Source organism: Erinaceus europaeus, chromosome X, assembly GCF_950295315.1.
Source record: "Erinaceus europaeus chromosome X, mEriEur2.1, whole genome shotgun sequence".
Taxonomy (NCBI): Eukaryota; Metazoa; Chordata; class Mammalia; order Eulipotyphla; family Erinaceidae; genus Erinaceus; species Erinaceus europaeus.
Window position 1 is genome coordinate 54,546,104 of NC_080185.1, and position 25,398 is coordinate 54,571,501.

Sequence of the window (25,398 nt, forward strand, 5' to 3'; positions counted from 1 at the left end):
AAGAGCTTTAGTTTAGACATTAGTTCAGCTGTTCATATAATTAAATATGTTTACTAATAGAGATATAATAAAATAATTACATTCACAAAAATATAAAACTCTGAGGAAGAGTTTTATACTCTTATTTATCTCTACCTTCATATTGCTCTCAGTTATTGTTTTGGTTGTAACATTTAAAAGTTAAAACTTAATTTTTTCTATAGTATGAAAGGTTAGATACAAAAACAATTATTAGTGTAGATGGTTATGATTAAACAACCTGCATGTACTAAGCAAAAAAAATTTCCCCTCAATGTTATTAGTAGCAGCAACACAAGGATAGTAATTTTTTTATTCTACCAGGGTTATCTATGGAGCTCAAGTACCTGCACTATGCTATCACATCTTGTGACCTTTTTCTTTTCTTTTTCTTATAAAGACAGATAGATGGGGGGGAGGACACCTGCAACACTGTACCACCACTCACGAAGCTTCCTCCTTGCAATTGCAGACCAGGGGGTTAAAACTGGGTCCTTGTCAGACTGGGAGTATGGACCGACCAGTCAACGCCCATGTTCAGCGGGGAAGCAATTACAGAAGCCAGACCTTCTACCTTCTGCAACCCTCAATGACCCTGGGTCCATGTTCCCAGAGAGATAGAGAATGGGAAAGCTATCAGGGGAGGGGGTGGGTTATGGAGATTGGGTGGTGGGAATTGTGTGGAGTTGTACCCCTCCTACCCTATGGTTTTGTTAATTAATCCTTTCTTAAATAAAAAAAAATTAAATTAAATTTTAAAAAACTGGGTCCTTGTGTACTGTAATCTATGTTCTCAACTAGGTGTGCCCCCGTTTGACCCCTAAGATAGTTATTTTCCATAATTACTGGCAGGTATATGCATCCTGATGATATCCAGGATAATGAAAGTGAATATAAATTCCAAAATTATTTCAAGTGTAAAAAATTAATCCTTTAAGCTAAAGACTTTTAGACAATTGTATGTGGTGACCCCAGCAGGAGTTTGGGACTATTAACATACAAATGGCCTCACCCTGAGGAGGTGCTGCAGAGAAGGGAATGTATAAATGCAAGGGACTTTAAGCAAGTGGTGCTCTTGGGTTGGGGCTTCTTCTCCTGGTCAGAAGCATCTTGGCAGAGGTGTGCCATGGCTACTTCTCCTGGGAACTGAACACGTGTGACTCTGCTAGCTGGTAAACTTTTAGAACTCCTCTACAGCCATGAGCAACCTTTATCAGAGCTGATAATTGTTTAACTTATGGGACTATACTCAGAATTTATGGCCTTAGTGTACTCTTAACCCTTGATAATAAGTGCTTATTTTTCCTTTTACCTGCTTCACCCTAATAAACCTTCTATTGTTTAAACGAGATCCCAGCTCCCACTGCAAATCCTTCTACACACCACCGCAGCAGCCCCCAAAACACAGAACCTCTTTTTAAGTTAATTTACAACAATTGTATGCAATCTCCGCATTCTCCTTCATCTATAAAAATACAACTACCAATTCCTTATTTGTGTATAGATTATTATTATTATCATCATCATCATCATCATCATCATCATCATCATCATCATTATTATTAGCACCAGGGTTATTGCTGGGGCTTAAGGTCATCGCTACAAATCCACTGCTCCCTGTGGCCATTTTTTCCTCTTTCTATTTTTATTTGACATGATAGAGAGAAATTCAGAAGGCAGGGAAGATAGAGACTGAGAGAGAAAGACAGACACCTGCAAACCTTTATCGTTCACAAAGTATCTCTCTCCCCTGCAGGCTGGAAGAAGAAGCTTAATACTGGGTCCTTATGCACGGTGATATCTGTGTGCCTAATCAGATGTGCCACTCACTGCTCAGCCCCAAGCTACTAATTCCTTATTTATTTGATTTTTACCATAGTTATGATGAGCTTAAGCAGACTCAGTTACACACTGTTTTCTTGAGAATAGGAAAGGATTACAAACTCAGTTTTGGGAGCTGGATGGTGGTGCACTCAGGTGAGGAAATATAATACCATGCTCAAGGACTGGGGTTCAAGCCCCTGGTTCCTAACTGCAAGGGAACATTTTCACAAGTGTTAAAGTAGTGCTCCAGGTATTTCTTTCTCTATCCCTCTCTATAATCCGACCCTTTACATTTTGTCTCTGTGCTATCAAATATAACAACAACAAAAAACTAAAAATAAATAAATAACAACTCAGTTTGACTAGGGTTAAGGTATCATCTGTGGACTTGGAACTGAGCACATTTAACCAAACTCTAAATAAAAGATTCACTAACACATTAACCTTCTAGGCAAGGGCCAAGAATCAATAGCTTCCATTTCTGTCTCGGTTAAGAACGTATAGGAGGGAAAGCATTGCTTTGTTTTTCTTTTTTCCCATGTTACTAGGAGGTTAGTGATTTACAGCACACATGGTTGAAATTTGAAGATAGTCTTTAATTTGTTTTAACCAGAGCAGAGCACTGCTCAGCTGTGGTTTACTGTGGTGTTGGAGATTAAAGCTGGAACCTCATAATATCAGACAAAAAAAAGCTGTTTTTTTTCCGTAATCATAATTTGGTCTCCTCAACTCTATTACTTGTTTCTTATCTTTTTTTTTCATTTATTTACCTGATGTGAATAAGGAAGGAATTGATATTCAGTGGATCCTTAAGTGTTGTGTGTGTCAACGGGGCCTTATACATGCTCCATTTCATTGTTCCAACTGACTTTTTCATTTAGCCAAAGCCAGAATAGACGCCACAGCATTGGAACTTCCCCAGTGTCATGACACTCTCTATGTGGTACCAGGCCTTGAGCCTGGGCTGCATCTATGGCAAGGTAGCTCATGCTAGGTGAGCTACTTTCTGCACCATATATTTTAAACATTTAAACATGCATAAAACATACATCTTGCCTTCAAAAAGAGAATGAAAAAAAATAGTATCGTTGAATTAGATAATACATTTTTAGTCAAAAGAAAAACCTGAAAAAAAATGTGAACATCCTATATTGAAGATAAAGTGATACCTAATACTATCTATTACTTTTTCTATTATTAAATGATATATAGCAAGTATATTAACCGAGAGAGAGAGAGAGAGAGAGAGAGAGAGAGAGAGAGGGAGAGATAGATGGCCAGGGCTTCATCACTCCAGGATGATATTTTTCAGAGAGAGACAGACAGAGAGAGGCAAAAAGACAGAAAGAGAGAAAGTTACTGCAGCACTGAAGCTTCCTTCAGTGAGACGGGAGCAGGCTCAAAGCTAGGTTGCATGCATGGTGAAGCAGGCACAGAATCCAGGTAAGCTTTTTTGTCTTTCTGGACCTTTAAGAAGAGTTCTATTAAAAAGAATAATTAGAATTTTAACCATGCAGTATGGAAGTTGGGTATCATGAGAAAAGAATAATGCCCTTGATGATTATCCTGTTATTGAGGTATATGAACAGGAATTATGTGATACCTGAAATGGGCTGAGATGGTATTCTGTTTTCATAATATAAGTAACAGTGAAAATGTATGGCTAGTGTCAAACAAAATGAAGTTCACCTTGTAAAACAAATATAATTTGAGAACATTTTCATATTAGTAAGGGTGCATAAGATATGTTTTCATGCCAGTTGGTATTGATTTCATTTGTTTGCTGATTGAAACATGTTAGATAAGATCTTAAATTCTATGGACAGTATATATTTACAAATGGAAGAGATGAGATTAAATTCAGCACTATTACTTTTCCTATTCTATCTAGACTTTGCAAATCAATATACCTACATATCTGTCAGTTAGAGAGATGTAATTAGATGAATAAGGCATTACAAAATATTATCTAAATATGAAAAAGAAAAACATATTACTTTGTTCAGATTGGTGTTAGTTATAGACACTATGTTCTTTCTTAGGTTTAATTTAAAAATTCAGAATAGTAAACCTCAAGCAATTTCAGGATATTACAAAAATGACAAATACAACAGAACTGATGTATTGATTTTAGCTATCTTTCTGAAATAACAGGCTAAGACTAACCTAAAATTTAATTGTTTTCTTTTTCTCAAGACACTTCTGCTACAGTAGATGAACAGATCTGTTTTTAACCAGAGAACTGCTCAGGTCTTACTATTGGTGGTAGTAGAGTTGAACCTGGGATCTCTGTTAATGCAAGTCCTGCATGCTATACAGGACTTGGGCAGAATTTTTCTTTTTCATGAGTACGTAAGTAGTTAACTTGATAATAACTGTGGTCAAAACAATACTGTAAATGTCCTTAATTTAAAATCCGTACAAACATGCTAGGGTCGACTGTTTCAGAGCTGATGTGTGCACATGTAATCTGTGCATTTGAATTATATGATGTTTTCATGTGTATGAATGATTAAATGTCTATTAGTTTTAATTTTATGACGCACTAAAATACTTTGCAATGGTATAACTTAGACCCAAGTGTAGACCTTATTGTGCCTGATTAAAATAATATGTATTTGGGAGCTATTCTCTTCTCTGATCCAGCTTTCCAGTCCTTTTTCCAACTATGACACCATCTCCCCAGACAGTAACTTGGGTCTATCTGCCTACTTGATGTCAGGCCCCTTGGAATATACCTAAAATAGATCTAATAGCTTTCACCAAAAAGGAAACCCTAAATATTTATCTGTAATATTCTTGCCTTTAGATTCATGATTAGTCAAAATTTTTTTCTGCTTTGTATCTTAATTCTTTTTCAGCCACCGGGTTCCAGATGCAACCATGATGCTATGGTGACTTCCCTGGGCAGACGACCACATTAATGTGTCCTGGAACCCTGCCTCCCCAGATCCGTGCCCTACTAGGGAAAGAGAGAGGCTAGGAGTACGGATAGATCTGCCAAAGCCAATGGTCAGCTGTCGTATGCTTTACATTGGTTTGTTCTAGCCCTCCCCCACCAAGAGAATTAGATCAGTCCAGTTAGTTTCGGGGGCCTGCTTGGCCCCGCCCCGAAGGAACCCCGCGAGAGTTCCACAGTTGGAGAGTTTCAGAGTTCCAGAGTTGGAGGGTTCCTGAGTTGCAGAGTAAGAGAGAGTGCTTGCGCCGCCGCAAAGAGACAGCAGAGTTTTGTTTGGTGATTAGTTTGGTTTAGTTTATGAATCGTTGTTCCTGAATAAAGAAATACAGCTTCCCTGCCCAGCCGTTGTCTCCGCGTCTCTGTTACCCGCCCGTGAAGCTAGCCCGGCCGGCTAGAGCCTCCGAATTTTAACAACAGTCAGCGGGGAAGCAATTACAGAAACTAGACCTCCCACCTTCTGCGTCCCATAATAACCCTGGGTCCATACTCCCAGAGGGATAAAGAATAGGAAAGTTTTTGGTGGGGGGAAAGATGGGATAGGAAGTTCTAGTGGTGGGAACTGTGTGGAATTGTACCCCTTTTATCCTATGGTCTTGTCAATATCTCCATTTTATAAATTAAAAAGTGAAAAAATAAATTAATTAATCAATTAAAATAATATAAATCCATATTACCATATGTCTCAGAATCCACAAACTTGAATAATTTCTGGCCTATACAAGAAGAGCCTGGGATATGGCTCAGTGAGTCAAGCACATGGCTTACCATGCTTGACTTCCTGCAATCTATCTTCATCACTGTCATGGAGGGAACTCCACAGTTGGTGATGGAACACTTTGTTCTAACTATCTGCCTCTCATCTTCTCTCTCCCTTATCTCTCCCTCTTAAAGTATATAATAATAATTTGAGTGAGGAGGTACTCGGTGGTATGCATGCATAAGGTTCTGGATTTACTCTCTGGTATCACATGAAAAAAATTAGAGGAATCATATGACTTGCAGGTTATAAGCTTATCAGGTTATAAGCTAATGATGTTTATTATTATCTAATAAAATAGAAAAAATGTTTTAAACATTCCCAAGTGATAGCTGGTTTAAGGGTAAAAGAGAAAATTCAACTTTTTTTAAAATTAAAGATGAGAATGCCTAGAAATACTTTAAAAATGTGTCTCCTGACATTTAATTCTTGTTCTCACATGCTAATAAATGTTCCAGAGAGAAATATATAGATGATATAGATATAGATATAGATATAGATATAGATATAGATATAGATATAGATATAGATATAGATATAGATATAGATATAGATATAGATATATGAATGCTGTACAGCCACTTAGTTCTGAAATGGTCAGCACTATTTGTTGAGTTTGTGATTACTGGACCATGACTAACTCAAAAGATTATTATGTTGTGTCCACTTACTATAATTGTTAAATTTCATTGTTGGAAACTGATTAATTTTCAATGAACCAGAAGAGGAAATATGGGGTATTAAATAAAGTCTTATACCATGAGCTGAACATTTTTCACTTTTATAAAATTACACAAGTAGGCATATTACATCTCAAATTTTTTTGGATGCCAGTTATGTACATTATACTTTATTGGTGAACTAATCAACTTCTATATGAGTGATACAAAAATACACATTTACTCCAACCTTACCAGGTTTACCTACTGGCCCAGGAATGCCTGGTGGTCCTGGTGGTCCCTGAATACCACTTCCAGGTAGTCCAGGAGGTCCTATTGGCCCAGGTTGTCCATTTGGTCCAATATCACCTTTAGGAAATATATTTAAGATATTAAAATAAATAGCAGCTTAAATGTTAGTCCTTAAGAATGAATACATATGTGAAAAGGCACATCATATTAAGCAGTGATCTTGAAAATACAATCATTGAGAAAAAATATTTATTTTACATGAAACTCATCTTAAAAATTATTTATAAGTTAAAATATATTTTTCAAATTACCCCTTTAAAAAGTAGATAACCTTTAAGTCTATACACATGGATATATTTCTGACTCTCCATTCTACTTGGCTTTTCCTGCAACTGGCTAACAGTGGTAACACTACAATGAATCAGTAATATACTTAGTAAATATTTGATAAAAGTTAAGTTTCAGAATCAGTTATGTCAAATGCTTTCCAACAAACTACTTGAATTCACTTTGAAAATATATTTTTAGACAAATTTAGGCATAGTGATATCATTGGGTTTTTCATAAACAAATATGATTTGTCATGTAATTTCAATCATTTTCATGCAGTTAATATTATTTTTAATTTTGTTCAAAATTTAATTAGGTATGTTTTCTTTCTTTTTTTTAATATAGAATGCTTCACTAATTTTTGTGTCATCCTTGTGCAGGGGCCATGCTAATCTTCTCTATATTGTTCCAATTTTAGCATATGTGCTACTGAAGCAAGCACTGTTTCCTTTTGTTCATTTTTACATATGATACAGTATTTTATGAATTAATGTTTGCAAATATATATTTTATTATTTTAAAAAATTAAAGTTTTTAGTTTCATGAGAGATACAGAGGAAAAGAGATAAAGGCACCAGGGACTAAACCTGAGACCTTATATGTAAAAATTTACTGAACCATGAGCTTCTCTGTCCCATAAAGGAACTCTGTATTTATTTTGGTGTTGCCTAACACATCTTAGATGAACCTGAACAAAAGTAATGCATAAGAAAAACTGAATCCAATAATTACCCTACCTCCCCACTTCATTAAGTATGGTGGGTCAACTTTTATTGTTGACTTTTCACTGTGGTGTACTGATCCAAAACACAAGTGATACATATTTGTGAACATTCTTATTGTGATAACAACTATCATGGTGGTGCCAACTAATTTTCTTCCACACTGCAATATTTGGGATCTTCAAGCCAGGGTCTAGGCATTTGTATACAGTGTTTCAAGTAGTAAATCATATAGAATAAGAACATGATGAAGGTCTGAGTAATACATGATTTACATAGCAAAAACAATACCATTTATTTATTTTTTTCTTACCCAGAGTATCAGGAAGGGTATTGGGGTATTTATTTTTTAATGGAGGTTAATGGTTTAGAGTATAGTCTTTGACACATACACACAACCTTTCATCCCCCCCTTGACAGGTGTCTGAGAGGCACTTGCTTCCCCAACCTACAGCATTCTCCCCAATCATATACCAGGACCCCACTATACTTTTATCTCATTCTCCCCCTGCCCTCTTCCCCAGAGTCTTTTGTTTTGGTGCAATACACCATAACCAGTCCAAGTTTCACCTTATGTTTTTCCTTACTGTCTTTGTTTCTTATGTTCCACGTATGAATGAGATCATTAGGTATAGGTCTTTCTCTTTCTGGATTATTAAACTCAACATAACACCTAATATTCAAGAATGCTTGTTAGGACATGTGCATCTTATAATTCCTTTCAAAGATTAGGCAAATGAACAATACAACTTTTAGTATCATTGTTTACAGTTTGCAATACTTATTTACTCAAAGATAGAAAACATATATATATATATATTATATATGAATTATTGGTTATGGACTTCAAATTTTATTCTTACTTTTCTTTATTGGGGGTATTAATAGCTTATAGCCAACAGTAAAATACAGTAGTTTGTACATATGTAACATTTTTCAGTTTTCCACATAACACTCTAACCCCCTCTAGGTCCTCCTCTGCTATCATGTTCCAGGACCTGAACCCGACCACTGCCCACCCCAGAGTCTTTTATTTTGATGTAATACACCAGCTCCAGTCCAAGTTCTGCTTTGTGTTTTCCTGTCTGTTCTTATTTTTCAATGAATGGGACCATCCCATATTCATCTTTCTCTTTCTGGCTTATCTCACTTAACATGATTCCTTCAAGCTCTATCCATATAGGGCAAAGAAAGTGAATTCACCATATTTAATAACTGCTGAGTAGTATTCCATTGTTTTTAAAAATAAGTACCTATTTGTCCAGAAAAGTGGTTAAGGAGGCAGAATATATCTTTTATAAGTAGGATATACCAGGTTTGGCCCCCAGTACCTCATATGACAGAGTAGTATTCTGGTCTCTCACACCTTTTCATAAAGTAAAAAATAAATAAATCTAATATAATGATGATTTTTTTAATTTTAATTTTTATCTAAGGTGAATTTATATTGTTCAATGTCGGATCTAGCTTGGTTAAAATAAACAATGCTGTCTAATTGCTTTTCAGGGAAAATAATTTAGTATTATTCATGATTTTAATATGTTTCAGGAGCATGTTCAGATTACTCTCTGGTGTGCATGGATCAGGAGAGTTTAGTTCCTTACAAAGCAGAAAGGAAAAAAATAAACTAACTAGGCTACCTTTTATTCTTATATGTTATCACAAAAATTAAAATAAAAAGGTTGAATAAACCAATAGAGAAATGCATTAAGGATATTAAGCAGTTTATAGGAAACTATACGTCATTCAAATTTATTAAAGTATTATCCACTTAACTCATAAAAACATAAATGTGAATTTAAACCTTCCGGTGAGTCAAAGCAAAGAGACTAGTATATACAAAGACATTTTTAAAAAATAAGAAAAGTTGGACTCCTTTGGTGTACTGCACCAAGGCAAAGGACACTGAGAAAGGAGAAAAGGGTGAGAGAAGGAGGGCTTTCACATCCTGATGCATGATGACAGGAAGTTACCAAAGCTGGAGGTGAGAGTGTCTTGCAGACAACTGCTGTGGACAAATGGGAAACTATTTGTGCCAACAACTGTACTGTAAACCATTAGCCTCTTAATAAAAAAGAAAGAAAAAAAGAACAAAGTTATTTGACATCAAGTTTTACTATAAAGCTAATGTAATATAAACAGTATTGATTTAAGGATAGTAAAATAGATAATTTGAATCAACAGTACATAGACACATATAATCCTGTTATCTTTAACACAGACAACAAGTAATTGAATGGGAGAAGGAACTATTTTAGATAAACAATGCTGAATAAAAATTCAGCATATGTGGTACTTCTAAACAAATATCTAAACTAGTGCTATAAAACATAGATTATATAGGGAAAGGTTTCTTAGAAAAAACAGAAGAATTATATTACTGATGGAAATGTAAATTGGTCCATCCCCTATGGAAAGCAGTCTGAAGAACCCTCAGACGGCTAGAAATGAACCTACCCTATGACCTGGCAATTCTTCTCCTGGAGATATATCCGAAGGGAACAAGCACACCCACCCAAAGAAATCTGTGTGTACTTATATTCATAGCAGCACAATTTGTGCCAAAGCCTGGAAGCAAACTGGGTTTCCAACTACAGAAGAGTGACTAGGAAACTTGTGGTTTAGATATACAAGAAAATACCACTCAGCTATTAAGAATGATGAATTCACCTTCTTCAGTTCATCTTGGATGGAGCTTGAAGGGATCATATTAAGTGAGATAAGCCAGGAAGAGAAAGAAGAAAAATGAGATGCTCTCACTCATGGGCAGAAATTAAAAAACAAACAAACAAGCAAAAAAACAGAAAGGGGAAACAAAGTAAACTTCGATTGTTTTGCTGTATGCTTTGGCAAAGAAGGATAGGGAGAGGAATAGGGGAAGGTGTTTTAATGTCCTGGTTCATGAAGATGGACCTAATTTTGAGAGTGAAAATGTTTTGCAGACACCTATTTGGTAAAATGAGAAATTGTATCTATGTATCAACAACTGACTGTAAACCATTAACCCCCTATAATAACCCCCAATAAAAAATAAAGAAAAAAAAACTAAAAAAGACAATAAAATGTTAATAAAGTAGTTAATGAAACATCAATTGAATAAAAGCATTTATTCATTAAAATGCACTATTAAAAATCAAGAGGCAAATATGATATTGATAAAATACCCATAAAATGTATTAGACAAGGAACCAGTAAGCAGGAAATAGAAACATTACTTCCAGCATACCAAAAAAAAAAAATCGTGTGATCTTTTAAAATGAAAAAAGCACCTGACTATGTAAACAATCCACAAGTATAAATGCGAGGTGGTACAACAGGTAAAGCACTTGTAAGTATGAGGTCCAGGAGCTGGTTCTGACAGCATATATGCAAAAGTGGTATTCTTATTTTTTGCTCTCTCACTCTCCTAAATAAATGAATGCATTGTTGAAAAAAAATTGAGAAGTCAGCTTTTTCAGTTATCAGGAGGTATGCACAGTAAACCAAAATGTGTTAGCAACATATCCACCAAAATTAAGAATGAAAGGACTGATAACATCCAATGTCGGAGACATTGTATAGCACTAAAAATGCTCAGAACATATAGGAGCAAGTTTAAAATAGTATGACCATTTTGTCTATAAAATATATTCTTATATTATTAACATATATTTGTCTTATAACAATTCTATTCTTAGGTATCTACCCAAGAAAATTGAATGGACAAATCCATAAAAGGCTTGTAAATAATATTCTTAACAACTTTACTCATATTACCCAAAACTGACATAGTCCAGGGGTCTACAAAAAGCATATGAATAAAATTAAACACTAAGTATAAAAAATAATTACCAGTAAATGCGTTGATTTAAAAAACATTGACATTCTGGATGATTTTTCATGGGGTTCTAGACAAGGCAACATTAATTTATAATAACACATCTTTACAGTAAAGTTGTCACTGTGGATGTTGGGGGAAGAGAGAGACTGAGGCAAGAGGCAAAGGGGAATTTCCGGGATTGAATTTTGATAGTGATGTGATTGTACAGTGGATGCCATTTTTCAGAAATCTAACTAAAGTGTCTCTAAGATTTGTAGATCTCATTTCATGTGAAAATTACATAAAACAAAAAGATCAATTAAAGAATTGCTGTTGTAGTATGCATGCAAAAGTATTTGAGTCACGAGCTGTACAATTTACTTAATTTTTATCAAAATAAATCAATGGATAGATAAATTCAAATCACGTAGACTAGAAGTGTTGATAATAAAATTTCAGTGATGGGTTTATAGTAGTCACCATGGTATTCTTTTAACTCTGTTGAGTATTTGAGGAATTTAAATTATTTTTTTACACAGGGATAAAATGATAGTTCTAAAATCTAGTGGTAGATATATGGATTTTCGCTCTACAATTCTATTTTCTGTGTGATTAAAATCATTCAAAATAAAATGCATAAAAGTATTTCTGCCCTTCTTCCAGCCATGAAATCATCTCCCCAGACAATAACTTGGGTCCACCTGCATATCAGAGGTCAGGCTGAGGAAAAAAACTAATACAGTCATGGGCCCTTTGGAATATAAGTAAAATAGGCCTACTAGCTATCTTCAAAATTAAGACCACAAATCCTCATCTGTAATATTGCAGCCTTTAGGTTCATGATTAATCAACAATGTGTTTTGTTTTATATGTTAACTCTTTTTCAGCCATCAGGTTCTAGATGCTACCATGATGCCAACTGGACCTCCCTGGGCAAATGATCCCACCAATGTGTCCTGGAGCCCTGCTTCCCCAGAGTCCTGCCCCACTAGAGAAATAGAGAAACAGGCTAGGAGTATGGATGGACCTGTCAACACCCATGGTCAGCAGGAAGCAATTACAGAAATCAGACCTTTCACCTTCTGCATCCCATAATGACCCTGGGCCCATACTCCCAGAGAGATAAAGAATAAGAAATCTATCAGGGGTGGGAATGGGATACGGAGTTCTGGTGGTGGGAATTGTGTTGAGTTGGACTCCTCTTTTTTTATATATATATATTTACTTATTACCTTTCTGTTGCCCTTGTTGTTTTATTGTTGTAGTTATTATTGTTGTTGTTATTATGTTTTTGTTGTTGGATAGGACAGAGAGAAATAGAGAGGGGAGGGGAAGACAGAGAAGGGGAGAGAAAGACACCTGCAGACCTGCTTTACCACTTGTGAAGCAACTCCCCTGCAGATGGGGAGCCAGAGGTCCAAATCGGGATCCTTAAGCCAGTCCTTGTGCTGGTCCTTGCACTTTGTGCCACCTGTGTGCTTAACCCGCTGCACTACCTCCCAACTCCCAGTTGTACTCCTCTTATCCTATGGTTTTGTCAGTGTTTCCTTTTTATAAATAAAAATAAAAAAATTTAAAAGGAAGAAAACTATTTCTGTTAGATTGGCAAACTTCCAAGGGTTTGCCAATTCACTTAGCAAAACTGTAGGGAAACGATCACACTCATACATTGTTACTAGGACTGTAAAATGGTGAAATTGAAGAAGAATCTGACAGTAGCTAGAGATGTACTAGCGCTTAAAATTCAGAAGAGATCGGGTGTGTTCAGGATGGTATGGCCTTAGACCTGATTTATTTGTTATTACTCTATTCTACTATATCTGTACAAAGAATAGTTCACATGAATCATTATTCACTGTGGCATTCTTTCTGATAAGATGGTGTATAATCTTATCTGGAAATTGGCAGATTAACTGGTATACACAAGTAGTTCAGTACCACATAGTTTTTTAAAATCAATACTATTATAACATCTTCTCGAGAATATAAAGTAGAAAAAAGTTAAAAGGCAGCACTCTATTATTTTGAAAAAAGGAGAAAATAATAATATTCTTCCTTATATGTATTACTATTAAGGAACACTAGAAGGGTAAATAAGAAATTAAGACTACCAAATAGTTCACATGGGCAGTGAACCTGCTTTGCCACACAGTAAAACCCAGGTTAGATGAAACTTTGGTACTGTGGGCCACAGAAATAGAACTCAGTGATGACAACAATAATAACAGCAGAAAATAAATTAAAAAGTGTGTGTGTGTGTGTGTGTGTGTGTGTATGTGTATGTGCACACGTGCACGCGTGCATGCATGTGCATAAAGGAAAAAAGAGAGGAAGATGAAGGGTGAGAATACAAATGGAGGATTTCCTGGTGTTACCTATTAGACATATATGCCTGTGATATCTATTCAATAAAATAAAACACAAAAGGGAATCAAGGATTACAAAAACAAGGGCAAAATGTCAGTATAAGCTTTCTAGATAATCACACTTATTACTTATAAACCTTATAGGATTTGTCTGCAGATGTTAAAAGCAAATTAAGAAGTAACAGAAACTTCCCTACCTTTAGGTCCAGGTAGCCCATCCAAGCCAGTGCGCCCTGGAGGTCCAGGAGGTCCTGGGAAACCATGGTCTCCTTTTGGACCAGGCATGCCTTTGAAACCTGGGAGTCCTGGTGGCCCAGGTGGTCCTGGTAGTCCAAATCCTGGTTCTCCCTTTATTATAAATATGTCAAAATACAATGAAAATTTCTGATTTTCCATGCATGTAGGATAATGAAATGAAAACCAATAAGTATGTTAGAGAAAAGGAACATCTGGAAGGTTATGAAACAGAGTTAAAGGGAAAAAAATCAAACAGAGTTGGGCTGCTTTCAGGATTAGAAAAAGATAACTGAGAAAGTATGTGATTACAGAATAGTCTATGATTAAAGACAGTATTAAAATGATCACTTTTACTCTGACTAAGCGTGATATTGGTATTTTTTTTAAATAAAAAGTCCACGTTCCTAGAGATGAATACTGAAATATTTATAGATGAAATGAGTAGATTTGAGCTTTGGGTTAAAATGTACCAGCAAATAAGGAATAGATGAAGCAGATGTAATAGTCTCAATACTTTTGAATCTGGATTGATGTATGAAAGTCAATTGCAGTGGGCCTGGCTGTGGTGCACCTGGTTAAGCACACTCATTACAGTGCACAAGGACCCAGGTTCAAGACCCTGGTCCCCACCTGTACAGAGGATGCCATTTGTCAAAAATCTAACAAATGTGTTTCTTAAGGTTTGTATATCTCATTTCATGTGAACATTATATAAAACAAAAGGAGCAATTATAGAATTGCTGTTGTAGTATGCATGCTAAAGTTTTTGAGTCATGAACTGTACAATTTACTTAAATTGAAAAAAAAAAAAGCTGGACCCAGGTTCAAGCCCCTGGTCCCTACCTGCAGGGGAAAAGCTTTGCGAGTGGTGAAGCAGAGCTGCAGGTGGCTCTCTGTCTCTCTCTCCCTCGCTATTTCCTCCTACCCTCTTGATTTCTGGCTGTCTCTATCCAACCAATAAAGATAATAAAAAAAGCTTCACAAATGGTGAAGCAGGGCTGCAGGCATCTCTCTGTCTCTCTTTTCTCTATCTCTTCCTTCCCTTTCAATTTCTATCTGTACCCAATAATAAGTAAATAATATTTTTTAAAGAAGAAAGTTAATTGCATTACTTCTGTGAGTTCATTTAAAAAGTTCACAATAGGGGGCTTGGCAGTGGCAAACCTGGTTAAGTGCATTTAGTACTAAGCACAAATATCTGGGTTTGAGGCCCCAGCTCCCCACCTGCAGTGGGGTTGCTTCACAAGTGGCAAAGTAGGTCTATAGATGTCTATCTTTCTCTCTCTCTTACTATCTCCCCCTCACCTCTCAATTGCTTTCTATTCTATCCAATAAAATGGAAAAAATTAGCCACCAGGAACAGTGAATTCAAGGTGCTGGCACTGAGCCCCAGTGATAACCATGGACACAAAAAACTTCATAATATATTTAGTGAAATAAGGTAAAAGACAAGTGATGGATGGTTTAACTCATGTGGAATATAGGTAATCAAAGAATACAAGCTTGTAAAATTTTTTTTTTCAGAATTTCTGAGAACTATGGTAGTTATAGAAAAGCAAAGAACTTTGGTGACTGGTATACTATATGTGAAACTATGCTCCTGAAACCTTATAATCTTATAAATCATTATTGAATTACAAATGAAAAGAAATATGTAACAAAGTGAGAAATCACTACATTGATTTTTATAAGAGCTGGAATTGTGGGCAGTCATTCTTCTCATGGGGGAAAACAGTGATGATGAAACAAAGGACGTTTAAAGTTTAGAGAGAAGAGAACGTCTGGATAATTACATATCACATCACAGCAGCTAGATTAATTAAAATATAACAAAAAGAATATAAAATAACTCAAACATTATTATTATGATTAAGTTAATAACAACAATTTGCATCATGCATTTGGGGTAAAATTAGGATACCAGGAGTGTGGAAAGGTTTTTTAAAATATTTTTTATTTATTAATGAGAAAGATAGTAGAGAGAGGAAGAACCAGACATCACTCTGGTACATGTGCTGCTGGGGACTGAACTCAGGACCTCATGCTTGAGAGTCTAGTGGCTTAGCCACTGCGCCACCTCCTGGACCATGAGTGTGGAAGGTTTTTAACATGATATTCAACTGATTGTTACACAGGCATGGAAAGAGACTAAATGGAATTGAGACTGTATATGGTAGTTGAGGAAGAACTGATAATTATATTCTCTCATTCATAATTTCTCATTTCATCTCATCAAATAACCAACTACTCTAAAATAGCTTCTTTTCTTTTTTTATTTGTGATTTATAGTTATAAGATTTTATGATTACAGTGTATAGTTCCACACCACACCCACCAAAGTTCTGTGCCCCACCCTCTCACCGCCCAAAGACAACTACCATAGTTCTCACAAGTCTTAGAAACCATTTGCTTGATTCATTTATTATTATTATTTTTTTGTCTTCCAATTGTGAGAGATGGTTAGGTCTTCTCTTCAAAAGAACATGAATAGAACAACTGTTTAGTACCCAAATTATTTTTATAAATTGTTATCTATGACCACCTGTGGTCAGTAGTTTTGTATTCTTTAGGTCAGCTCCTTGCAGTACTTGTTAATCCTCCAGCAGAGACCCTCAGATTCTCTTCCTCCTTTCCTTATTTAGGCAATGGGGAGACTGTGAGCTCTGAAGCTCAACCCAGGGGTGGAAGAGACAGTTCTGTGTCAGGTATAAAAGATGGGAAAAGGCTGAGGGAGGCGTGCTGCTGCCTGAAGGCCACTATTGGTGGCACACCCTTTTGCAAAAGAATAAATGCCTTGCTTCAAATGCTTATTTTTTGCCTTGACAAGTAATTTTGATTGGATGTCACTTACAACACAATGGGACCTCTTAGTCTATTAAAGATTGCTTTCTGTTAAATATTTTTAATGAATATTAGCATCAGTTCAATTATATCTATATAGCTAAAACTGGGGATAATGTCTTAGTCAAAGTAGAGATCCAGGGCTAAGGAAGGTGGAGGAGAAAGGAGAGTAAGAAAACATATGTTCCAAACCTTTGGGCCTGGAAAGCCTGGTGGCCCAGAAGGACCTTCTGGACCAATTCTTCCAGGTATCCCAGGTGCTCCTGGGGGTCCTGGAATTCCAGGAAAACCTGCAAGAGAGATTTTTTTTAAATCTCCAGGGAGAATGTACTTCAAGAAAGATACTCAAATATAAAACCAACATTTTTATCATATCCAACAATGCCTAGTACTACAATAAGATATTAAAAGTTACAATTATACTCCAGATGACTATGTAGGATCATCTTACCTGATGTTCCTTTGCAATCACCTTAGGGAGCTATCATTTTCACACAGTGATAATGTGAGTGAAAAATAAGTAATCTAAAGTAAATTTTCATAATAAGATAGAACTAAACATCAGAAATGAGTCCCCCACAAAAGAAAAAAACAGAAAATGTTGCTTTCCCTTACATCTGGAAATAGTATAATAAAATACATACCGTGTAATTCTAGAAATGACCTAAAAACAATTGTATGTCACACACACACACACACACACACACACACACACACACATATATATCCATAAAATCTGCCACTACTGAAATCATGTAGTATAAGTAAGGAAATGTTCAACACTTATACTAAGAAAAATAGATACCATTTCTATTTGTGAGAACAAATTTTGTGAGCAATAGAGAAAAACTGGGGCTGGGTCATGGTGCACCTGGTTGAGCACACATATTACAATGCACAAAGACCCAGGTTCAAGCCCCCAGTTCCCACCTGCAGGAGAAAGCTTTGCAAGTGATGAAGCAGTGCTGCAGGTGTGTCTCTATCTCCCACTCCCTCTCTATATCTATCTCCTCCTTCCCTCTCAATTTCTGGCTGTGTCTGATAAATACATAAAGATAATTATATATAACATATACATTTATTATATATGTGAGAAAAACTGAAGCAACAATTTCATTTTTGTAAACAAAGAGACTATGACTTAGAATAAAATTATTTGAATGTATATGTTTTCTGTTAATATAATCCATCCACTCAAATAAACATTTCTTAGGTACCTCCTGCCAAGAACACTTCTAAGCCTTGAAAAGACAATAATAATTGTGATGATTAAGTTTATAAATAATTTTTGCATATGTATGTATTAAGTATTTTCTTATGAGTGTTAAATAAATATAATGAAATTATAGTGTACATATGACTTTTATATTGATAACCCTTATAGTACACAGAAGATACATATTTTGCTCACTCAGTGAACTATATCAAAGTACAATGTCATACGAATCAGCTACCATTCTCTCTCTGCTACCCAGTTCGACAAACCTTTAGGACCAGGTGGTCCAGGAAGGCCAGTTCCAGGGAGACCAGGTTCTCCTTTGCTTCCAGGTAATCCTGGTAAGCCTGGCTGGCCAGGTAGTCCAGGGTCACCTATGGAGAAAGACCACATTTTTTAATTAACTGTTTTTATTAATTGGATAGAGAAACCCAAAAATCAAGAGGGGAGGGGGTGACAGAGGGGGAGAGAGACAGATATCTGCAACAATATTTCACCACTCACAGCTACAGTTAGGGACTGGGGGCTCAAATCCAGGTTCTTGTGCATTCTAATATGTGCACGCAACCAGGTGGACCACCACCTAGCTCCCAGTTGCTGTTGTTGTTTAAGGGGTCTTTGCAAAGAAAGAAGTCAATACAATTTTAGCAACTAGCAAGTCATCCCATCATCTGGAGCCCCACTCAGGGAATCCTTGGATTCCCACACAGATATGATGGGTCTACACCTCTAACAGATCCCTTTCTCCACCATCACTGGTCATCTCCATCAGGAAGAACATCATACACTCTCTTGTAGGTCTCTGCAGGACATTGCCCTCAGTGTAGAAGAACAATGGTAGAAATTGCCCCACTCTCTGAAGGTAGGCTGGGTCAACATATTCTGCCACTCCAGGCAGACTTATCCTGAAATGAGTACAGCCTAGAATGTTCCTAGCTATGACCATGGAGTATGAGCTCAGACCAACCAGGATGCAGAGGTTACACAGGCTCCTGTGCTAAATATGAATAGACATGGCCCTCAAGTCAAATAGATGGGGTTTATAGTTAGCAGTATTTATATACTTTCCCCACATTTGGGAGCTACTCTCTGTCCTGATCCATCTTTCTAGTACTATCCTCAACTCTGATGCCATCTTCCAACACAATACTCCTAGCCCACCTGCATGTTATCTGTTGGGCTCAGGCAAAAATCAGTAAAATCATGAGCCCCCTGGAATATATCTAAACAGATTGCCTACCTTGTTCCAAAATGAAAACTCCAAATCTCATTTGCTATATTCTTACTTTTAGGTTCCTGATTTTTAAACAACTTGTTCTGCTTTATATCTTAATGCTTTTCAGCTACCAAGTTGCAGATGTTACCATGACACCAACCTGACTTCCCTGGGCAGATGACCTCATCATTGTTTCCTGGAACCCCACCTCCCCAGATCCCTACCACACTAGGGAAAGACAAAAACAGGCTGGGGGTATGGATCGACCTGTCAATGCCCATGTCCAGTGGAGAACCAATTACAGAAGCCAGACCTCCCACCTTCTGCACTCCATAAAGATCTTTGGTCCATACTCCTAGAGGGATAAATAGGGAACCTTCCAATGGAGGGGATGGGATATGGAACTCTGGTGGTGGGGATTGCATGGAATTGTACCCACCCTATCCCACAATCATATCAATCATTATTAAATCACTAAAAAATAAAAATAAAGATGTGGTTAAATTCCTTATATACCTGGAAGACCTACTTCACCATCTCGGCCTGGGTTTCCTGGGAGGCCAGGCTGTCCAGGTTGGGTTATGGTCTGACCTGGATCACCTTTGGGACCTAAGAAAAAGAGGGAATCAATAGTGTTGAAGAAGTTTTTTGATCCCAGATGTTTTGATATTTGTTGTTAGAAATTCTATTGAGTTTTACCTAAAGCCTCCATGTTTACAAAACTTGGCTGGTTGATTGTTAACAGATGCCCTTAAGTAAGTAAAGCTCAGCTCCAGGCTTTACAACTCCCTCCCCCTTAAGGCTGAGGTCTGAAGAAATTCAGAGTTGGAATTGGTAGCCCACAAGCCTTGATATGCAAAATCCATCTCTTTAACTCTTGACTTCAGGTTACTTCCCTGAAGGATTTAGGGTTTTTGCATAATAAGTGAACAGAATATTTCTTGAGGCATTAGAGAACTGCACATTCAAAGGCTATTGTAATCAAGGTTTAACACATTCTTGAGGTCTCCCACAACCTGAAAGTAATTTGTGTTTTGACCATTGCTCTTGAATTGTGTTTTTACCTAAAAGCATCTTTTATCTTCCTATTCCTTTTGATGTGATTTTATCAATAAATATTGTGCCTGGAGTTCTGATCACTGACACAACTGATATTCCATCTCAAGGTGTCTAGGTGCTGTCTCTCTAGACTCTTCAGACAAACTATGAAATGACTGAAGTTATTTTCTCTCAACCCTGGGCCACTTCAGATCTCAGGGTCCTGGCATCTGGTTAAGGTTCTCTGAATGCCATTCATTGACTATAGAATTTTTTATTAAAAATTAAATATATGTCTCCAATCCTTGGATATATCAACTAGCAAAAATCCACAAGAAACACCATCCTATTTTACCTATTCAAGGATGATGCCAACAGAAAGATAAAATTTCTAAAGGAAAAAGCAGATGACCACTTTAAGAGTTTCCAAGATTGAAGCTGGCATCTTTATATTAAAAAAAAAACAAAACATTTTAATGTAAATAAGAAGAGCCTGAAAATCAAACTGCAGTAAATAAAACTATATTTATATAGTTATAAATATTATATATAGTTATATATATATAGTTTTATATATAAAACTATATATATATAACTTTTTTGGTTAATGGTTCTAAAGAAGGGTTTTAAAGAGATAAGATTCCCTTCGAAAAGAATTTTAAGAGAACACAAATGGCAGATGTGCAATTTTCTAAATATGCCTTTTATTTGAGTCTGAAACAAGTTATGTGCAAAAGCAAAATTAGAGTTAAAGCTTGGGGACAGGTTACCTAGGGTCATTGGAGCTAATACAAAAGACCCTTCTCGGACCAAGCCTCCTGCTCTTATACCCTTCTTATGTCACCCCAGGAACTACTTTTCATTGGCCCAATGAAACAAATTCCTCCCACTTCACAGAGTACAGTGAATAAACCCTTTACCAGTGTGCATCCCAGCTCCATGTGTGCAAACCCAGTGAAAACAGTGGCCCTGCTCCCCTGGAGCCCCTGTGCCTTGTGGTGTCCCTCAACAGTTCCTTAAAAATTTTATGCGTTCAAAACTCAACTACACATTCTTCTCATGAATGGAAATGACTTACTCAGAACTGTTGAGGGACAGGAGATACCTGGAAGGTACCACCCAGAAAATGGGAGTGGTGATAGGTGTGGTATGGAAAGGTGGAAGCAAGGTTTGGGTGTTAAAAGCCATGTTCAGTGGGGAAGCAATTACAGAAGCCAGACCTTTCACCTTTTGTACCCCATAATGACCCTGGGTCCATTCTCCCAGAGGGTCAAAGAATAGGATAGCTATCAGGGTAGAGGACGGGATACGGAGCTCTGGTGGTGGGAATTGTACCCCTTTTATCCTATGGTCTTGTCAGTGTTTCCATTCTATAAATAAAAATAAAATAAAGAGCTAGTTTTCTTTTTTTTTCTTGTTCAGATCATCATGTAAGTCGTAACTCAACTTCTCTCTCTTCCTCCCTCTCTGTGTCTTTCTCCCACCATCATGTCTAATATGTGAATGTTCTCAATTTTCCTGAAAAAAAAAATTCCTGAAAATCATGTTCTTTCCTCAATTATTTGTTGAGAAAATGTGTAATAAACTTGTTAAATGTTGGGGAAATGATCGTTGGCCCCCCTTCTCCCCGAAACAGAACAATGAAATTTTCTTTATATATATATTTATTTATTTTCCCTTTTATTGACCTTGTTTTTTATTGTTGTTGTAGTTATTATTTTTGTTGTTATTGATGTCGTAGCTTTTAGATAGGATAGAGAGAAATGGATAGAGGAGGGGAAGACAGAGAGGGGGAGAGAAAGATAGACAGCTGTAGATCTGCTTCACCGACTATGAAGCGACCCCCTGCAAGTAGGGAGCCAGGGGCTCGAACCAGGATCCTTATGCTGATCCTTGTGCTTTGCGCCACGTGCACTTAACCTGCTGCACGACCATCTGACTACCAATGAAGAATTTATTAAATCTTTCATAAAATCTCTAACCATGGGGAAAAATAATGACAAATGTGACTATATTGAAAATATTGTCTAATGCCAAATAAATGCTCTATATGGTAATACTGATAATCAAATAGCAAGCCAGAGTGAATGAAACTTTTACAAAACAACTCACAAAGTACTAGCTCACCAATTATATGTATTTTGTTTAATTTTAATTTTATTTTGTGCCTATGATTACTGCTAGGGCTCTATGCCTGCATGACAGATTTCACCACTTCTGGTGGCCATTAGTTTTTATAGAGGGTAAAGACAAAGATAGAGAAAAAGAAAAAAGGGGGGAAGAAGAGAGAGAGAGAGAGAAAAGGAAAGAAAACTGTAGCACTATCCCACTGCTCATGAAGCTTCCCCTCTGCATGTGTGGCTTAGGGGCTTGAACGTGGGTCCACATGCATGGTAACATGTATGCTCTACCAGGTATGACACAACCTGACCTCTTAAATATATGTAATTTAAAGCAGTAATAAAAAGGTGCAATTCAATGGGAAAACAATCAAAGACCCTGAAAAAATATTTCACAAAAGGAAATTTAAATTGCCAATATCCACATGAAAATGTGCTAAACATTAACACAGAGAAATAAAAAAAACATGAAATACAGCACACTCAATAAAATGGAAAAAATCTATGAAAGTCTATGAGAATGCAGCAATAAGAATTTTCCAGTACTGCTGCTGGTGGGGTACATACATTGGCACAAGTGTTCTGGACATAGGATACATTTATTTTATGCTACAAAATGACAGTGTTAAATATATATGCTGGCCTAAACACTGGAAAGTTTTTCTGCAAACAAGGCAGTAAATGCTTTAGGCTCTATAGTTCATACAGTTTTTGTAGTAACTACTAGACATGGCTATTGTACATGAGTAAAACAACCACAGCCATAGAGAATACTGTAGATGTGTCCAAATATAACTTTCATTTATACCAACAGATAGCAGAGCAGATGTGGCCCCTGGGCCATAATTTCTTTATCTTTGCTCCAGAGAAGTCTGTGCAGATGTATACCAGATGTATACATAACAATGTGCATAGAAACATTACACTATGCAATAGCCCACACCCCTCATTGCAGGGAGTGTTTTCTAAGATCCTAGGTGGATGTCTGAAATGAAGAGTAGTACAGAAACCTATATATATGCTATCCTTCAGACTATACATGTATATCTTTGGTAAAGTTTAATTTATAAGCTAAGTACAATAAGAGAGTAACACAAAGAATTCAATTACAAATAATACTACAATAAAATCATGTGAATATGGATTTTCTCTCAAAATACATATATATTTTGTAGGTACTATTTCCAAACTGTGATTGACCATGGACAAATAGAAACTACAGAAAGTGTAACCTCAGACAAATAAGAGATTATTGCAATCTAATTGTCTGTTATCAATAGAATGATTAAACCAACTGCAATACTCAGAAACAAACACACGCACTGGGGTGCTAGATAGCTTTAGAAATGAATGTGCTACAACTATAATAAAGATGCCAAAGAGTGGGAGTCAGTCGGTAGCACAGCTGGTTAAGTGCACGTGGCACAAAGCCTAAGGACCGGCATAAGGATCCTGACTCCCCACCTGCAGGGGAGTCGCTTCACAGGAGGTGAAGCAAGTCTGCAGGTGTCTGTCTTCCTCTCCTCCTCTCTGCCTTCCCCTCCTCTCTCCATTTCTCTCTGTCCTATCTAACAACGACGACATCAATAACAACAACAATAAAAAACAATAAGGGCAACAAAAGGGAAAATAAATAAAATATTTTTTTTTAATTAAAGAAAAAGATGCCAAAGTACTTACTTCGTGAATCCATTATAAGAAGTTCAAAAATAATTCAATTACTTTGTTTATGGATGCATACTAGGTGATAAAATAAAGATAAGAGTTATCTAGGTAAATTGTACTAGATGAATTTATCTATGTGATAAATAAGTACTTTGTTTATAGATGCTTACCAAGGTTACAATCCTAGAGACTGAATAGAAAGAAATTATGCAAACATTGAGATATTAGGCATCTATGGAGAAATGGAAGGGAATTATGACTCAGAAAGCAATAAAAGTGTATGTGGAGGAGGGTTTCTCAGTAGTTAATAAAGTTCAGTTTTCTTAACGTGTGTTGGAGAAAGAATATTTTCATTATAGCTAGTAAAACTTTGTTCTATGTGTCATGTACTTTAAAAACAATAGCAACAATGAAAACAGAAAAATTTAAAAAGAACCCTTTTGACAAAGACACCATTTTGGGAGATCACCTGGGACCAAAAAATGGCAGGACTAGAATGCTTTCAGCAACCCACTAAATCAACGGTGAGTGCAAATACTTGTGGCTCGCAGACAGAGAGGAGCCCAAGGAGAGATTGAGCAGCTGGTAATAGCCCAAAGTTTACCAGTTGAGGCACGACCTCCAGTCTGCTTTACCAACAAAAAGACGGCTGAAGGGAGGAGAAGACTCACCAAATGCAACTGTGAGTCTCTATTGCTACTAACCTCAGAGGCTGGAGCAGCAGGGGGGAGGCCCTGTGCTGACACCTGGGAACAGAGAACTGACCAGAAAACTCAAGAGAAGAGCTACACCTCTGTGGCCTAGCAGTGGGGCTGTATAGTGGGAGCCTTTCCACATTGTTCTCCTGATGAAAACTTGATGAATAATTGCTTCAGAGCCTACAGGCTATAAATGGGACTTGTTTAGAAACTCACAGGGCCCAGTAGTGCTGCCCAGCTTGGCAGAGAAGCTGAATTGAGCCCAGAGCTTTGGATACTTGGGGTGTGATAGTCTCTTTACATAACCACTGTGCTATCTCTCCCCCACCCTGCTTTATCTCTAGGTCAGGACTGAGGGATTAAGCTAAGAAGCCTACTTATAGTTTAAAAGCCCTGAAGCTCCCATAGCCTACAGAGAAAAAGAACAAGAACAAAAGAGGCTTTAACAGCCACTGTGCTGCAACTCAAGGATTAAAATAATATTGAAACAACTGTTAATTTTCACAACTGTAACTCTTTCCCTTGCTTACACACAAGTCAATTCAGGTAAAAGTGATCAGTAATTTGAAAAGTACTGAGAGAGAGAGACTTCATAACGTACTATAGAGAATGGGTAAACCAACAAGAAGAAATATTGGAGAAATCAACCAGGACAAGAGTCCAGCTAAAAGCTCCCAAAAG

General features: G+C 36.7%; 1 protein-coding gene and 1 non-coding gene across 7 annotated transcripts in view; both read right to left on the minus strand.

Annotated features, from left to right (window-relative positions):
• The window catches only part of COL4A5 (collagen type IV alpha 5 chain), a 271,709-nt gene that overhangs the window by 84,687 nt on the left and 161,624 nt on the right, over positions 1–25,398 (minus strand). For 5 of the 6 annotated variants that reach the window (XM_060183117.1, XM_060183115.1, XM_060183116.1 and 2 more), the window contains 5 exons: positions 19,713–19,805; positions 18,250–18,354; positions 16,957–17,054; positions 13,884–14,034; positions 6,473–6,586 (listed from right to left, as the gene is read on the minus strand). In XM_060183117.1, the coding sequence (XP_060039100.1) occupies positions 6,473–6,586; positions 13,884–14,034; positions 16,957–17,054; positions 18,250–18,354; positions 19,713–19,805 (561 nt within the window). The remainder of the gene's footprint in view (positions 1–6,472; positions 6,587–13,883; positions 14,035–16,956; positions 17,055–18,249; positions 18,355–19,712; positions 19,806–25,398) is intronic. The other variant, XM_060183114.1, reaches the window with a different exon arrangement.
• Positions 7,135–7,241, minus strand: LOC132535995 (U6 spliceosomal RNA). Its single transcript, XR_009547696.1, has one exon. It is a non-coding gene; the product is annotated as a U6 spliceosomal RNA (small nuclear RNA).